This window comes from Aspergillus alliaceus, assembly GCF_009176365.1.
Source record: "Aspergillus alliaceus strain CBS 536.65 unplaced genomic scaffold BDW43scaffold_15, whole genome shotgun sequence".
In the NCBI taxonomy this organism is placed as follows: Eukaryota; Fungi; Ascomycota; class Eurotiomycetes; order Eurotiales; family Aspergillaceae; genus Aspergillus; species Aspergillus alliaceus.
This window is the reverse complement of record NW_022474698.1, coordinates 435,036-450,380: the sequence shown is the minus strand read 5'-3', so window position 1 is coordinate 450,380 and position 15,345 is coordinate 435,036. Positions and strand designations below refer to the sequence as shown.

General features: G+C 48.1%; 7 protein-coding genes across 7 annotated transcripts; 3 read left to right on the top strand and 4 right to left on the bottom strand.

Moving 5' to 3' along the window:
• Positions 1 to 9: 9 nt before the first annotated feature.
• On the bottom strand, positions 10 to 2,784 carry BDW43DRAFT_53688 (putative C6 transcription factor). Its single transcript, XM_032050216.1, has 8 exons — positions 2,578 to 2,784; positions 2,501 to 2,524; positions 2,311 to 2,432; positions 1,784 to 2,259; positions 1,424 to 1,722; positions 944 to 1,375; positions 644 to 891; positions 10 to 584 (listed from the first exon to the last, which is right to left on the bottom strand). The coding sequence occupies exons 1-8, from the start codon at positions 2,632 to 2,634 to the stop codon at positions 89 to 91; spliced, it is 2,154 nt and encodes a 717-aa protein (XP_031901610.1). The 5' UTR covers positions 2,635 to 2,784; the 3' UTR covers positions 10 to 88.
• A 122-nt stretch (positions 2,785 to 2,906) lies between these two features.
• Positions 2,907 to 5,460, bottom strand: BDW43DRAFT_272893 (uncharacterized protein). The gene has a single exon (XM_032041571.1). It carries the CDS (start codon positions 5,398 to 5,400, stop codon positions 3,448 to 3,450), a length of 1,953 nt encoding a protein of 650 aa, XP_031901609.1. The 5' UTR covers positions 5,401 to 5,460; the 3' UTR covers positions 2,907 to 3,447.
• Positions 5,461 to 6,098: 638 nt separating this feature from the next.
• Positions 6,099 to 7,837, top strand: BDW43DRAFT_53627 (uncharacterized protein). Its single transcript, XM_032050213.1, has 3 exons — positions 6,099 to 6,448; positions 6,538 to 7,706; positions 7,764 to 7,837. The coding sequence occupies exons 1-2, from the start codon at positions 6,446 to 6,448 to the stop codon at positions 7,678 to 7,680; spliced, it is 1,146 nt and encodes a 381-aa protein (XP_031901608.1). The 5' UTR covers positions 6,099 to 6,445; the 3' UTR covers positions 7,681 to 7,706; positions 7,764 to 7,837.
• Positions 7,838 to 8,956, top strand: BDW43DRAFT_53628 (SNARE domain protein). The gene is made up of 3 exons (XM_032050214.1): positions 7,838 to 7,972; positions 8,036 to 8,691; positions 8,773 to 8,956. Exons 1-3 carry the CDS (start codon positions 7,938 to 7,940, stop codon positions 8,847 to 8,849), a joined length of 768 nt encoding a protein of 255 aa, XP_031901607.1. The 5' UTR covers positions 7,838 to 7,937; the 3' UTR covers positions 8,850 to 8,956.
• On the bottom strand, positions 8,886 to 10,207 carry BDW43DRAFT_53634 (histone chaperone napB). The gene is made up of 3 exons (XM_032050215.1): positions 9,962 to 10,207; positions 9,089 to 9,904; positions 8,886 to 9,037 (listed from the first exon to the last, which is right to left on the bottom strand). The coding sequence occupies exons 1-3, from the start codon at positions 10,077 to 10,079 to the stop codon at positions 8,922 to 8,924; spliced, it is 1,050 nt and encodes a 349-aa protein (XP_031901606.1). The 5' UTR covers positions 10,080 to 10,207; the 3' UTR covers positions 8,886 to 8,921.
• On the top strand, positions 9,872 to 10,551 carry BDW43DRAFT_272879 (uncharacterized protein). The gene is made up of 2 exons (XM_032041570.1): positions 9,872 to 9,894; positions 9,962 to 10,551. Exon 2 carries the CDS (start codon positions 10,199 to 10,201, stop codon positions 10,457 to 10,459), a length of 261 nt encoding a protein of 86 aa, XP_031901605.1. The 5' UTR covers positions 9,872 to 9,894; positions 9,962 to 10,198; the 3' UTR covers positions 10,460 to 10,551.
• Positions 10,552 to 11,803: 1,252 nt separating this feature from the next.
• Positions 11,804 to 13,474, bottom strand: BDW43DRAFT_53494 (NmrA family NAD(P)-binding protein). Its single transcript, XM_032050211.1, has 2 exons — positions 12,454 to 13,474; positions 11,804 to 12,390 (listed from the first exon to the last, which is right to left on the bottom strand). The coding sequence occupies exons 1-2, from the start codon at positions 13,092 to 13,094 to the stop codon at positions 11,976 to 11,978; spliced, it is 1,056 nt and encodes a 351-aa protein (XP_031901604.1). The 5' UTR covers positions 13,095 to 13,474; the 3' UTR covers positions 11,804 to 11,975.
• Positions 13,475 to 15,345: the final 1,871 nt, after the last annotated feature.

The following is a 15,345-nucleotide window of genomic DNA, read 5'->3' as shown; positions in this document are numbered from 1 at the left end:
GAAGCATAGAAGTCGAGAAGTGCCACCGGCTGTATCCATATCACGGAATATTCCAAAAGAATGGAATGATCCTATTTACGCAGCTTCACTACCATGCAGATGGATCAAAAAGAGATAGATCCTCCTCTAACAGGCCCATCATATGTTGATTCCCTGAGAACCAGCTGCCCAGTGTAGTCTGGAGCATAGCGGGTGGGAATCCTTGACCTTCGGTACCTTCTCTCAGATCTCCGGAAATAGGTCCCGACTCAGGAGTAGGGCCATTCCATCGAGGATCACCAGCTTCAGCCTGTGTAGGCGCTAAGCCAAGAGCACTGAGATAAACGTCAAATTCTTGGCCGACGGACGCCAAGGCTTCATTCTCTTGCGTCTGGGCCTGCGCTTTGGCCTCGACATATAGCTTCGCCACGTTGCTGAGAACCTGGCAGAGTCGGTGCATTTTTGCAATAGCTTCCGACAATGCACAGTTGGGCTGGAGCGAGTTGACAAAATCTTCTAGTCGCGTGAGATCTGCATATGAGGAGGATTCGATAACATGACAAAACAAGACTATAAACGGCACGAATGGTGAGTATAATATCGTCCTGATTATGGAGTTAGTTACTCTCACAATAGCCCTATAAGTGATATGTCCAACTCATACCAGTGTAAGTACGAACACTTGACTTCGTTACTTCTATTACCCTGTTCCAACATTGTCATACAGTCTTGGTGCATTGCTAGTGTCAGTCGGGCTGTTTCTATGCATTCATCAATGAACGTGCTCGGACTATCCGCATTCGCGGGGATAGCTCTGTAAATTAGGGTCAACACAGATAGGCGGCAGACTTCATCCGACCGGAGGTAGATCTCGTCTAGGTCTGAGATTCCAGAGATCTTGGGGGTGACCTTCTATGCATTGTTAGAAATTCCATCCCAGTGTAGTCTCCTTGGGAAAGCGCACCTTAAATGGCTCAGTAACACTCGATTGCATCTCGGATGCTAGTTGGCGAGCACATAGTGCTCTTTCGCTGGCCGGTTTACGAAGGGCTGCAGGGCTGTAGAGCATTTCATATACTTTGCCCTGAATCCTTGCTAGTTGAATCCATAGCGGGTAAATGGTTCTCCACGGCTCAAAGTTTCCAAGTTGTTCAAACTTTGTCGGTAAAGAAATATCGTAGTCCTGTATAGATGGGGCACGACCAAGCCGCAACGAAAGAGCTTTATCTGTAACATACACTGCCCAAAAGATGCGGAGCTTGGTTTGCTTTATGCCAGGCTTGTCGTTCTCCATTGATGAACTTCGATGATAACCGAGCGTTTGGCACATCCTAGATGCGGTTGAAGTCAATGCCAAAGCGAACGAGGGTTTCGAGATTTCAATTGCATGGATAGCCTGAGTGATCAGTACCGCCATCTAAGTATCTATAAGGGTCAGACTTACTCCCATGGTGAGCGCTTCTATAGAATCTATTGTTGCAGGCATCAAAAGGTTCAGGTTTGCGAGGCCTGTCTCAAGGTTGACACGACACAAGTCACCATATTTGTCATACAGTTCTTGGCTCGAGGCGTCAGTAGAGGTGATACTTAGTTCACAAAAGAGATAGAACAGGCATGCATTCACTACAATGAATGTTGCGTCAGTGTAGTCCTCTGTGGCAAAATACACCTTGCGACACTTTTCAAGCAGCCGGTCTTCTGTTATAAAAGGGAAAAACCCCAGTAGTAGCGTTGCAGGGTGGTCTGCAGGCAATCAATGGAAATCAGCCTGGGTTCCTAGGGGGAGTATGATAGCATTTAGTACCTTTGAGTCGGCGCAATAACGGCAAAACAACTTGTACAGGAGGCATGCTCAGATTTCGTAACCCAGAGCTGGGCATAGCTTTCTGGTTGGGAAAGCGAACTTCCTTCGACGAAGGATGTGCCTGATGGTCCTGCATAGTGACAAGCTGCTTAAGTGTTGAGAGAGCAGCACTGATCTTCGGACTAGATAATTGCAGCGCACTACGGGAAACCGCTGTCTCTAGGAACTCACTTGCGTAGGCCGAATGGGCTAAAAGAGACGAATTTCCCTCAAACGTGGGGCCAGACTCGTGTTGATCTAGTGCGGCGTTAATGTCAGACGCAAGGCCAGGAGCAGACGGGGTCATCTGCCCCGAATCTGGGGTTGCATGGAAGCAGGTCTCAGCCGGAGTGTTGGAAGTAACAGTAGACTTTAGGTCACGAAGGACCTGTTCTATGCTAGTCAGACGATCCTCGATCAGATCAATTTTTCTTTCACTGGGGCAGTCAGAACGGTTCCACTTTCATCTACCATAAAAAATCGCCTACTATTGATCGGAGATTAGGACTCGTCTCCTTTGTTCCCTTGGTTTTTGACCTGCGCCTGTAGTGCGACAAGCAATCTGCGAGCTACGGCAATTAGAGCATGGTGACCGTTTGTCACATCGTATCTAATCACCGAGAGCAATTAGCTCAGTTTTTAGCCTATAAGACTCTACCAATTGTCAAGGTAATATACCTTTCTAAGACGACATTGGTCACACTGCACCGTTAGTCAAATGTGGTAGTAGTTAAGTACTATTAGCAAAGACTCACGGCACGCCTAACAGGAAGGGAGTCCCTGCTATCACTCTCGGGGCCCTCGGGCTCCATTCTGGGCGTTAATTAGTGCAAGATAACCGAGATGGGATAATGTATACGAATTGGTAATGCTAACTTCCCACTGGGTAAGGGGCGGTTTGGGGGAAAAATGTCATGACGCGAGGGTCTGATGGGGAAGTCAAATACGGTCTCGGATTCCGCGGAACCCGACCGGCCAGGAAGGCAACTACATAAATCGATGACTCGTTCTCTGGCTTTATATTTTCTTTTATTTAAGAAAAACAAATACCCCCTTTAATCGTAGTTACCTACAAGCCGGAATTCGGAACTCGGAGGTGGGAGCGTATTCTGTAATATATATAAAATATGAGAAATTTTCATAGCGAAATATTTTGTGATAGGTTTATCTATTCTATCATACATTCATCATCATCAATAGTATTCTATCCCCGTCTTTTTTATTGTCCACCCGTACGTACTCCGTATGGTACGCAAGGCAGTTCTTTCCTCGTTTCCTTTCCTTTCTTGTTTCTTCTGTTCAAAGAATCGTTTCAACAATCTTCAACTCACTCTTCCTGAGAGGTGAGATCAGAGATCGTCATACTCAATATTACATAAGCCCACCCAAGGGCCGCATCAACACCAGACCATGAAATGACTAAGATGAAGCCGGTCTAGATCGTTGCCGGATGCGAGTCATCCGCATATGCCAAGTCGCCCTAAACAGACGACAGTAAAAAAGACCTTCGTTCGGAACCGGGTCGTCGTACTGTCTTCGCGGAATGAAACATAGCCGGACAGGGTCGTATGGCATGAGAGCCGGATGCACAGGTCGCGATAGGTATCGATGAAGCTCGGAAGGTTTCACTTCTTGATACCGATGACGGCCAGGTTTCTTGGGCTTTCGCTATAGTCGAACACAGGCTCCACCCAGCAGTCCTTGACATTGTCGTGCTCACGCAGGAACTGCCATCGATCAACAACGATGATTGCCTCCACCAGAGAAGAACTATAGGCCATCAAGCTCCAAACAATGCTGAGGTACTTCTTCGTATGCCAGTACTTCGTCGCGTAATCGTCTAGCTCCTCCTCGGTAATATCAGCCATCCCTGCTTTCACCTTCTCCCCGTTCTGAGGATCTCGGCTCAACTTGGCTACCGCAGCGCGAGCATAGGCGGAAAATGAAGTGAAAGCGGACTTTCGTAGGGAGCCGACGATGAGAGGGTTTCCCGCTTCGCTAGAATCCAAGGAGTCGGTGCCGTACAAATCCTTTGGTATGGAGGGCTTGGCAACCACCCCGCGGTCTACCAGGACTCGCTGGAGGAGACTCCGATAAAAGTGACGAGTGAAAAAGTTCTCGCTGTCCTCCCTGCCCCAGTTGTACGGCGCCTGTACAGACATCGACCTTGCTGTGATGTTCAGCTTCACGCCTTTTCCACTGTCATGTTCGTAGTCTTCCAGCCGTTTTGACATAGGAAAGCCATGTGGGTCATATGCGATAGCATCCTGAGTCAGACGAGGGTGCATGGTTCGAAGAATAGGGATTTTATATGTAGCAGGGCCAAGTCTTTCAGTCACCAAGTTATAACAGCAACCAATCATGGCGATGGCTTTCACGGATGGGTTCAAAACTAAAGATCGAACCCCATGGTGGACAAGATTGCCACAAGAATGTAAGGAGATAACCATAACTCGCGCATCCTCCGATTTTCCGCTGCTATCCTGCTCGACGCTAATTGAGCCTTCCTCCAGTTCCACAGGCGAAGTCTCAATTACGTCCTTTATGATCGGCTCCAGATACCCATCCTTGATTTCGTGTTCAATGTAATCCATTTTGCCTCTCGGTCCATCCGCATCTAGGTTCTTAGCAGTAGCCGATTTCTTATTAGGATTATTCCGATGCGGAGCCAAACCGATCTCATTAGGCGCAAGACTGATATCACGGAAGACGTTTATCATGGCAACCTCCTCGTCATCCACGTTTGGCTCTGCGCTGTCCTCACTTAGTATTTTCTCCGCTACTTCTGATTCACAAAGAGAAGCATTGTCATTTGACGCCACCGGCTTTTCGGCTTCCTCGCAGTCCCTGCAGGTTGCCTTCTTCTTATTGTACAACCTGATTTGTTTCTTCTCCTTTAGTTTCGCAAAGATATCAAAGCCCTTCGCGCCATTGATGAATTGATGTTTTCTCTCAATAGCAACGATATGCCGATTGTATGGGGGACTGGCAAGTGTCCGACCAAGATAGCTTTGACCCGACCCAAAATCCACGATGTGTGTTATGTTATCAGCCCGCTGCTCATCTACTGTTGCGCACAGAGAGTCGACGTATCTCGAAAAGTGTGCTACCTCATGGTACTTTTTGACATTCATCCCCACTGATATGTGTCTCGGTAGCGTTGGTTTCCCAGGCTGTGGGGGTCGAAAATCTCGCCCCATACTAAGCCGTCGGACCTGGTAGAGATATTCAAGGAGATCTGTCGGAGGTAAGGGAACTCCCCTCCACTCCTGTCGCGCATCCGGATTTCCTCCACCCGCGGCATGTTCCCTGCTTTGATTCAAGAGTTTCTGGAGGTCCTCCCTCAGGAACAAATCTAAGAGGTCCTGAACATCGTGGAGGTCGAAGAACGCTCGCCAATGTTCGGGGAGAAGCGACGTATAGAGATCCGGTTCGCGCGTCAGAAAGTCCAAAATATGCACGCCGCCGCAAAGATGCCGGAAAATATCGGATGAGGTAGCAAAGGACAGAAGGGCATCAACGTAGGCATCAGGATCAGTCCACTCTTCGGCGAGTGGAAGGGTGTTGGGTCGTGGCATACGTTCGTTCGACCGTCTTACGATTCGAAGAGGGAAAAAAAAAAAAAGAAAAGAAAAGAAAAAAAAGGCAGGAAAAGTATCGCAGCCCAAAGGCGCTAGAGAGGGTATAGCGAATGAGAAAGGGTATAAAAAAAGAAAGTAGAGGGACGTCACAAGGAATGTTGACGACGAAGGTCAGAGAAAGATTCCAGAATTTTTTTTTTCCTTTTTCTTTGGGTAGAGGGGTAACTACTGGATCAATTCGGGTTAGACCCGTTGGAAGCTCCACTAGAGCGGATCTCCGGCAATAGTATGGGGTATGGAGTGTGGTGTGGAGGGTCCATTCTCAACCCGACTTGACACTATCGGGATTCCTTCTGACACAACGGTGGCTCCCCAATCCCCCTGAAAACCCGATCACCTGCTTGAACAGATCATCCTAGGCGCTCTGACGAAGCCCGCTGTGACAGCCACGCAGGCCTGACTATTGAAACCCTGGGCGATAGTGGCACATGAGGCCTGCTGATCTGTACGTTTAGGTCCATATTGGTGTGCCGCTATCCTATATTAATTAGCCACTAACATCAAACCTTCAGGGACTATGTATGGATCTATCGACCGGTTTCGGATTTCAGCATATATAGGGAGTGATCAGAGCTGCGTTGGCAGTCAGCGACACTCGCCAATAGGTTATTTCGCGCTACCATCCCATAAACGTGACCGTGTTACTCCCTGAAGAAAGGAGATATCCCAGCCCAGGCAAGGGATATCACCACGTACCATATATCCGTCTCTATCGACCAGTCAACCTACTCTTGTTTAACACATCGTCTCCTGCATCCTGCACGCTCAGCCTCCCGATCTGCGAAATTACCACAAGCACGCAGATGATTCTCTGCTAACGCGTCACACCGTTGACAGCTTAATGACATCTATGCGGCAATTTTGGTCCCCTTGCTCCTAAGAAGATATAAACAGTAGATTTCCCTTGAGAATTTGTTAATGGACAATCGTTGAACTGGCCACGCGAAATCACTCAATTAGAGCGCGGAGTATCTACAGAATTATGGTGAGTAAACATCATAGCTTGAAGTGCAGCGTGTCTCGTAGTCTACCATATAAGTTCCTAAGGCCTTTGCTGATCCGCCTTATGTCCAGATAATAACCTCGAAGACTAAACAGAGACAGAGGCCCTTTGGGTCCATTCCGGATATCCTTTTTCAAATCATAGTCAACGGTGATATCGACGTAGTGTTGACACTTTGTCTTGTAAACAAAGCGACTTATGAAGCTATCAAATTGCTTGAACCGCATATTTGTCGATGGTTCATGCGCTGGCACAGCATCGACACATTTGACCCTGTGCTTACTCTAAACCCACAGACGGGTGATCAAAGAACATTGACAGTGCACAATCTTTCGAGGTTCATCGAACGCCAGGACATCGCGCATAAGCTCGCATGCCAGATCATTCCTTCAGTATGGGGTCCCTTCTCGGAGGACGAAAGTCAGAAGATGAATTATCATGCAGAGCACCGACTCGTGCAGCGACTAGAGCGAGGGCTGCATGTCCTTTTCCACATGGCTGACATTGCCCGTGATGCATACAAATTAAGGCAGAAAATAAACCCATTGGTTCCTGACGTTACCGGGCGCCTATTGGTACTTACTAGGATGCTGGAAGAGTACCCCGAAATCCCGCGGAACAAGCGGCAATTGACGTCGTTCCAAGCATACGCCAGCCATGTGTATACCGTCTTAAAGTGGGGCTATAGAGAGGTAGATATCGGCAGGAGACGGCTCAAATTCAGAAATTATCTTGACGAACAGACCGAGATTGACTTCCACACCACACTTCGAATGCTGCGGGAGCTTATGGAACGGATGCTTCTCCGACATGGACCCAGAGACTGGCACCGCGATGCAAGAAATGAATATAGCGTGATCTCATGGTTCCTGCTGAAGCAGTCGCCACAGTCTCTAGCCAAGCTTTTCTTAGGTCCCCAAGATCAGTGCTGTGGTCTGGAGGAGAAAGCTACCGATTGCGGTGTTAGGAAATGTATTTTCTCAGACCCGCTCGATAACTACTGGAAGGCCTGGAAAAATATCCCAGACCTGGGGTGTCAAACCTGCGATTGCAATCGACGAGTCAGGAGTTGGAGTGTCAAACCAGCACTGATCGATGACCGAGGCCGAGAATATAACCGTGCTGCGGAGAAGTATCTAAAAGAGATGTGGACACAAAGGCATGTTGGGCTTCACCAGGTGTTTACGATGGGGTATTTCAGCATTGTTTTATGATGACTAAATGAGCGATAATCAATTTCGTATGTAATGGTTAGAATGTGAACAAAAAGAGAATCAAATGAATTGACAGTTCTCAGACGATTCGATGCGTAAGCAAGGGGAAGAAGCTACATAAGTAGCCTAGCGCCCACCACTCCGTTTACCGCCTCTACCACCGCCTAACATCCCTCTCGGAGTCCTCAGACTATCAATACCTTCCAGGAGTCAAGAACTATCCTTTGATATCTAGTACACTGAAATATATTACAATCATGGAGCATGCTGATCCGTTCCTCCATGTTCAAGCGTGAGTCTCAATTCTCCACCTCCTTCCCAAAAGGAACAAACTTACATTTTTCAACGTGTTCAGAGACGTCCTAGCGACGCTGCAGACGACAAGACCTCTCTTCTCTTCGTATCTCCGCATCAGGTCTCTTGCTAAATCTCCATCCAACCCTGAGCTCCAACAAGCGCGCTCGGAACTCGAGGCGACGCTGACAGAACTCACTGCGGACTTGGATGATCTTGTCGAGAGTGTGCGTGCGATTGAGCAGGATCCATATCGATATGGCTTGGAGTTGGAGGAAGTAGAGCGCCGACGGAAATTGGTGGAGGAGGTCGGAGGGGAGGTTGAGAAAATGAGAGAAGAGTTACAAAGGACAGTGATTAACGCTGCAGCACCTGGCAGTGGCCAAGCTGGTGCATCTATTAGCAACTCGTCTTCCGGGCTACCAAATCCATCGGACTTTGATAATGTCCTCTCCCCGTCAGCGGATGATAGAAGGGATGATTACTATGCCGCTCTCGAACAACAACGACAGATGGAACTGATGCACGAGCAGGACGAACAGTTGGATGGCGTATTTCGCACTGTTGGCAATTTGCGGCAACAAGCCGACGATATGGGACGGGAACTGGAAGAGCAAGCGGTCATGATAGGGGAAGTTGATACATTAGCCGACCGAGTGGGAGGCAAATTACAGAGAGGGGTGTCAAAGATTAAGTACATCGTGAGAAAGAACGAAGGTAAGTATTACTTCCCAGTTTCGCCGCAATTTCTTGCCCTTGGGTGGCTTCAGGCATCGAAGCTAACTAAATATTACAAAGATACAATGTCCTCATTTTGCATCGCCGTTCTCATTTTCGTGCTTGTCCTTTTATTAATATTGGTGATCGCCCTGTAAGAAACCAAGGGGAAAAATTCCAAATACAAATCGTCATCCGAATCAGTTGGCCAAAGAGAAGATTCAGTAGGCTTATACCTTGGTCTTCTTTTTGGGGCGCGCGGTTTCCTCTTCGTCATTTTCGTCGTCGTCATCCTCGTCGTCAATCTCACCATCAAATTCGTCCATATCGATTTCCTCATCACGGTCTTGACGTTGTTAGAATATATATATTTAAACAATCATTGTGAACAACTTACTGAAAAGCTCGAGAGCATGTGGCCACAAGTCATCAGCAATGGCGATGGCAAGCTGCTCTCCGTCCGGAAAGACTTCAATGTCCTCGAATTCCTCGTCCTCCTCTGCATCCTCAGCATCGACTGACTCGCCTGCCGACAGCTTGGCAAAACGATCATCAGCCTTCTTTGTAGCGACCTCCGATTCCTCCGCGGACACATCGTTACCCCGATAGCCGAAGAAAGCGAAGAAGCTTGTGCCTACGGGACCAAGTGGGAATTCATCGTCCTCATCCTCCTCCTGGTCGGCAGTAGTCTCCAGTTCAACGATCTTGTCCTTTAGCTTCTCATACTCAGGGAGCTTCTTGCGGTCCTTTCCACCTTTCTCGGCCTCGGCCAGGTCGCACGCCGCATCGAGCAAGCCCTTGGTGAGATCCATGTCCTCCTTCCACTGAATGCGAACAGGCTCGGAGACCAAGCCTTCCCAGCACTTCGTCTTACCATCAGCAGTCTTAAGGGACCTCTGGCGCCAGAAGAGTTCCTTGACAAGCTTATCGTTCTCGAAGAAGGGGTTCTCTTCGCCAGTGCGGAATTCGAAAGTCAAACGAATGCTACGAGGCTCGCCCTGGCCCTGCTCGTTCAGCTCGAATCGTTCCACCTTCAGGTTCTTGAGGGTAGAGCCTAGAGCGGCCGCGTCGGGGGTCATGATGTATTGATCGATCTCGCTAGGGGCGCTGGCGAAGACGCGAACCCAGAAATTCTCCTTGATCTCGTCATTTTCGTTGATGAACGCATCGCGCTCATTATACCAGTCGCGCATCTTCACAGTGCTGTCGCGGACTACCAACATCAGCTAAGCCATCCAAGTACGGCAAATGCGATCGAGACATAGCTTACGGGATTCGAGGCCAATACGAGAGCGCTTTTCTTCGAGTAACGACATTTTCTTCAACTGCGCCTCCGTGGGCTCGGATGCCTGGAGGCGATCAAGTAGCGAATTTCCCTCCTCGGCCATGTTGATGATGAACAGCAAACAACGGCTGGATAAAAGGATAGAAAAGGGTAATAGAAGCTGTGTGAGAGTGAATCGGGAGCAATTATATGGAAATCCCGATGAAAAGTTGGGGGTAGAAGATGATTGAAAGAACAGGGGGGAGAAGTAATGAAAAGAAGCAGAAGACGCGATCAGAAAATTTTGAATTCTTCAAAAACTTTACTCCGCGCAGACCATCGCAATTGCGCTCCCGTCTGGACTCGGCGTCTCAAGTCCAGTCAGGTGTTCACACTAACGCTCTCCGGCACACGAACATCCCCCCTGGACCAATCAGGAGCTGCGAGTCGGCCTCGGGTGCGGTTCACATTATGATGCCAAATCCTTGTACCTTTATTCACTAGGTCCATGGATTTTTTTTTCCCTCCCCTTCCGGCGCAATTTGCAACATGACGATCATGACTCGTCGTGCCCGAAGCTCTCCCGTTGCAGCCACTACTAATACTACTCCGTACTTTGTAAGTCAATCAATACATCTTCTCAATCTAATTACATTAGAATTTTATACAACGAGCTCACCAAGGTGGACATAACCGTATTTAAAATATACATATAAAATTAAGACAAAAAAACTGTAAATCATTTTTACTTCTGGGCTTATTTCACCAGGAACAATACTACCTAGTCAGAGATTGGCTTTCACATCCATCGGTATTCCTACTATAGTATATAAAAATATATGGCTCAGCTCCTCATACGTGTATCCTCTTCATAAAAATCCTAATATATAAGCAAACAACATCATACTGCCCCCATCAAATCAACCTTAGTGCATAAGAGAAAGTATTAAGCAATGAATACCCAATTGAGACGTTCCCGCCGAACCAAGGGTTTCCGAAGAAGAAAACAAAGAAAGGAAAAGTTAGCGCCGGATACCGAGTCATTGCTTTTTTTTTGTTGGTCCCGATCCTTGCTGGATAAGCCGGATATAGTTTGGACTAAGTGATTAGACTACTCGATAGTTGCTATCTAAATCGCTGCCAGTCCGGAGATTTAAACGGACTCCGGGCTATTATTCTTTTGGGGGGGCGCTGATAAACCGACTGGACTATCTTGCGGAATGCGGGGAGATAAGGCATGGGACTCTCTTTTCTTTTTCCTTTTGTCCAGGTTCTTTGGGTTGAGGATGGTGTGCGTTAGTTTATTTCGACTTCATCCCGTCCTACTGCGTATGCGGGTCCTTATAGGATTCGCCAATTCGCACGGTATTAGCCATTCTATGAGTAGTATAGTAATGCTAATCACCCCCAAGCTGCTGCCTCGAGAGACAGGACCACCGTGCCTAAGGCACTGCGTCACTCACACATACATAACAGACACCCCTCACATCATGCAAAGTAAATTATAATTCCAAATCATTAAACAGCCGCCGGTGTGAGTCGTAACACACGAGGGGAATAAATAAAGTAGAAGATAATCAAAGAAAATAACCAATCAATCAGATAACTTTTGTGGCGGACGGGGCCACTAATCATCATGCAGCGTGTCGTGATGTGCGTTTCATCCAACCGTACCATTCCAGTCAATCAAAACAAACCATTAACTTTTTTGTCCTTTTTCGCCGGAGGTGAGACAAAGGGCTGGTAATCTCTTCAGGCTCCCAACCCATTATGGTAATTTTTTCCCCCCAAACGATAAGACCCGGGCCGATTCGCCGTTAATGCTATTAATAACAAAAGAATGAGAGCGACAAGGGGTGGTAGATGAATGAGTAAGACAGAAGGAGGAGAGGAGTGAGAAAGGGGCATGCGGCCTACATCGGACCAAGCGTGCCATACGCCGATAGCGTCAGAAAGTTGCAGAATCCGTGCGACTTGACCCAAATCGGTTTGGAGAGTAAAATGGCCGAGAATCTTCCGGCTACAGCATCCAGTCCAACCCGTTGGCCTCTTCTTCGACCGGAAAGACCTCACGCGCATATTCTTCCATATCTCGCCAGCCCTCCCACAGATGCCGAGCCTCGTCGGTGACTCTCTGCGATATGACCCCTCCGGGACCCTGCATCATGCCGGCGCCGGCACCTTTGCCATTGGCCGGGCCCAAGCCCTTGGGGGACCCTGCTGCAGGACGGGAGAATTCGGGCTGCGGGAAGTAAGGCGCGTTGCACCGTCCAAAAACCTCCTCAATCGCCTCCAGCTGTTCTCGGTATCCAGACGGTATGCCAACTTTGATCTCGACCTTGGGCACATGAACGTAGTGGCACGGGCGATTTAAGGCGCGCGAGAACGCCGCGCACACTTGATTGGGGGAAAGGGTCTCAAACGTCAGGGCAATCCTATACTATTCTTAGCTTCGCATGCACGGCGAATTACGTCCGATCTGCAAGGGGCAAACTTACCGGTGACCGTGCCATTTCTTGGGGCCATCCTTGAAAATCTGCAGCAGAGCAGGACCAACATCATGCTCCGCATCTAACCATGGCAACGGGGTATCCGGGTCGAACGGAGCATGCCATTCGAAGCTTCCGTCGGGCATGAGTTCCATCTGGAAAAGAGGGTATGGTAGACTGGTGAAGTTGTTGTTATAGATTCCGGCGTAGACAAAGGTTGCGGGGAGCCCTAATTGTCGAATGTAGTTCTCGACCGTGAACTTCGGCGCCCACAGAGGCACTGGAGGCCATGGCCCATGGACTGAGTGGTCCGGCATGCTGCTGTAGACGTAGTGTTGAATGGTACCAGCCCGCTTGGCGGCATCGGCGAGCGCACGCCCGATTGCGACTTCATCGCCCGATTGTGATGTTGTGTTAATGAAGGCCAGGTTGGCTCCTTGAAAGAGCGCGTCCATCAGGGGCACATTGTCGAGCAAAGGGCCCTGGAACAGGGTGACGTTCGGCAGACTCTCCAGCTCCTCCGCGATGATCCCTTTCAGCGAATGAATCTGAGCTCGTACATGGTGGCCGACGGCGGAGGCGACTCGGATAAGAGAGGCGGCCTGGCGACCCGTCGCGTTGACGACGGCAATGGTTTTCTGTTGTGTCATTCGGGGCGGCAGTGAGGATGGAGGGGGTGAGAGAAGCAAAGAGGGGAGAAGGAGCGCGGGGGAGGGAAAGGAGGAGCCGAGTGCGAAAGCGGCTTGAGACCCCTCCGGCAGTTTGGACAGGAAGAGTCTATGCGGGGTAGAATAGATGGGATTGAAGGTAGAGAAGAGCGAGAAAGACCAATGAAGGCAAAGGCGGCTCCGACAAAATCTGGAGTAAGTTCTGGTGGGATTATTCTTGTTATTATTATCACGAGGGGCCGTTTAGGTTAGTCGGAGGAGAATGGGGCACAATGCCTCACAAGGGATGGCTTATAGTAAGGGTAGTACGTAGTGGGGTTCACAGCTGGTTGTTTTCTCGATTGATTGCAATCTAATGCCGCAATCGAAATAATCAATGGTGCAATGAGATTTTTTCTTTCTTTTCTTTCCTTTTTTTTTAATTTTTTTGTGAAGTCGGAGGTGGATCACCAAGTTGGAGACAAGGTTGATAGAAAGTAGAAGATGCCGCAATCCACAGGGTTGATGTGCTTTTTTTTTCCTTGTTCTTTTGTTGGCTCGCAAGGTGTTTTTCTTAGTTAATGCCCGCGGAACGATGGATAAGGGCTTCGGAATGCACTCATTCCACTAGCGACTCTACCAGTGGACTCCCACCCGCCTATGGTCTGGCTCCAGTAACTAAATTAATAAAAGAATTCAGAAGGAAGTCGGAAAAGGAGAGACAAGAAGCCGCAGGATCAGGGCAGCAGGTGCACCGGTCCCATTCAAGAAAAGGGAAAAATCAGAGAGACAGGTGGATCAGATCCAAGGTATGGTTCCGAGATTCGCACCCACAGTCCGTACCCTAAGGTTGAGAGGGACGCACGTGTTGGAGAGAATGTTAGAATCAAATTGGGAGTAGGGTAATTGACTGTCAATCTAGGGGGAAGGGTATCTTCTCTTAATATCCTCATCAGAAGGGGGCGAGGAAAGAGGTCGATGTATGAAAGGATATAAGTAGGCAAGGAGCGTATGTCATATGGAATCATATGGACGAATGGGCGCATCCCAATGACGGCCAGTCCTATGAGGTCCCCAACTGAAGGATTAGCTGCCTGGTCTGGATTAGGATCGTCTGGGGTTGTTGGTGAGAAAATTCTTTTGGATTTTTATTTGCTTAATTTTTCTTAAAAAAAAATTTTTATTGTTTCATTTTCATTTTTATTTTATTTTTACCTGCGTCGGGTTGGAGTCCGAGGAGGAGAATGGAAAACCCACTGTGGTTCATATCGAGTAATGAGAAACAGTCATAGAAACAATGGATTGATTGCCCACAAAAAAATTGAACCCGGATGTTTTATCCAATTTGATGAGACTTTTTTTCTTTTTCTTCCTCCCTTACCAATTATTTCTGTGGTTCGTATGTACAATATAGACCTACATGAAATATGCGGACTATCCCCTATAGTATCTATCTCTCTCGTGACCCTTTGGCAGGAACCATTCCATTTTCCAAGGAACCAGAATCTCCAAGGTCTCGACCGGGATTGATCACCGGACAGCTGGACTGCACAGACGAAGTCGCCAGAAACATCCATTCTCCGCCATTGCGCAGCCATTGACCGTCTTTCCTTTACGTAACTCGGGATGCAGTCTGGAATTGGTCGGATGCTTGAACACGTCGTTGGATCGATTGAGTGGTCACGGCCTCTGATAGACGGTGTTCAAATTCGGCAGTTCATTGCTTGATCCTGGAAAAGAGAGAACATTAATATCGTCTTATAAATTTCTTATATATATCAATGTCCCGTCTCAACGTGTATTGATGTATAGTCTATTGAGATACGTTCATTGTTCAATGCCTATACGATGTTCTTCACCTATGGAAAGAGGCACAGTACTGCACCTGAAATCTTCACAAAGACTACTAGTAAATCGCCCGCACTGCTTTGTTTTTAGGGCGGGGGAAACAAGCAAGTGTCTCCGAGTACATACTCGATCAAGTATAGACAAGAAAACTTAGTTGTAGGTACTGCTTGTGTATTTGGACATATCTCTTTTCATGATTTTTCCCTCATTGTTTCTTGAGTCTGGCTCTATCTCCTTCCTTGTCTTCTCGGGCTAAGTAACAACTAGATATTTTTATATGACATCCAGTGGAGCCATGATGGAACCAATATCGTCCAGCAACATTGCCCATCACGCCCACGTTTCCTTCAACGTCCAGACTCGGCCACCGCCTCCAAATCGGTCTGTGCTGTCCTTTGTTGTCATC

What these genes read in the sequence shown, in the direction of transcription:
- BDW43DRAFT_53688 (XM_032050216.1), bottom strand. Translation starts at nt 2,634, where the DNA reads ATGGAGCCCGAGGGCCCCGAGAGTGATAGCAGGGACTCCCTTCCTGTT. An exon ending in TAGAAGCGCTCACCATGGGA is followed by an intron (nt 1,376 to 1,423) that starts GTAAGTCTGACC and finishes CTGATCACTCAG; the next exon opens with GCTATCCATGCAATTGAAAT. An exon ending in GTGTTACTGAGCCATTTAAG is followed by an intron (nt 892 to 943) that starts GTGCGCTTTCCC and finishes AACAATGCATAG; the next exon opens with AAGGTCACCCCCAAGATCTC.
- BDW43DRAFT_272893 (XM_032041571.1), bottom strand. Translation starts at nt 5,400, where the DNA reads ATGCCACGACCCAACACCCTTCCACTCGCCGAAGAGTGGACTGATCCT.
- BDW43DRAFT_53628 (XM_032050214.1), top strand. Translation starts at nt 7,938, where the DNA reads ATGGAGCATGCTGATCCGTTCCTCCATGTTCAAGC. An exon ending in CCGTTCCTCCATGTTCAAGC is followed by an intron (nt 7,973 to 8,035) that starts GTGAGTCTCAAT and finishes CAACGTGTTCAG; the next exon opens with AGACGTCCTAGCGACGCTGC. An exon ending in CATCGTGAGAAAGAACGAAG is followed by an intron (nt 8,692 to 8,772) that starts GTAAGTATTACT and finishes AATATTACAAAG; the next exon opens with ATACAATGTCCTCATTTTGC.
- BDW43DRAFT_53634 (XM_032050215.1), bottom strand. Translation starts at nt 10,079, where the DNA reads ATGGCCGAGGAGGGAAATTCGCTACTTGATCGCCTCCAGGCATCCGAG. An exon ending in TCGTATTGGCCTCGAATCCC is followed by an intron (nt 9,905 to 9,961) that starts GTAAGCTATGTC and finishes TGATGTTGGTAG; the next exon opens with TCCGCGACAGCACTGTGAAG. An exon ending in ACATGCTCTCGAGCTTTTCA is followed by an intron (nt 9,038 to 9,088) that starts GTAAGTTGTTCA and finishes AACAACGTCAAG; the next exon opens with ACCGTGATGAGGAAATCGAT.
- BDW43DRAFT_272879 (XM_032041570.1), top strand. Translation starts at nt 10,199, where the DNA reads ATGATTGAAAGAACAGGGGGGAGAAGTAATGAAAAGAAGCAGAAGACG.
- BDW43DRAFT_53494 (XM_032050211.1), bottom strand. Translation starts at nt 13,094, where the DNA reads ATGACACAACAGAAAACCATTGCCGTCGTCAACGCGACGGGTCGCCAG. An exon ending in AAGAAATGGCACGGTCACCG is followed by an intron (nt 12,391 to 12,453) that starts GTAAGTTTGCCC and finishes AGAATAGTATAG; the next exon opens with GATTGCCCTGACGTTTGAGA.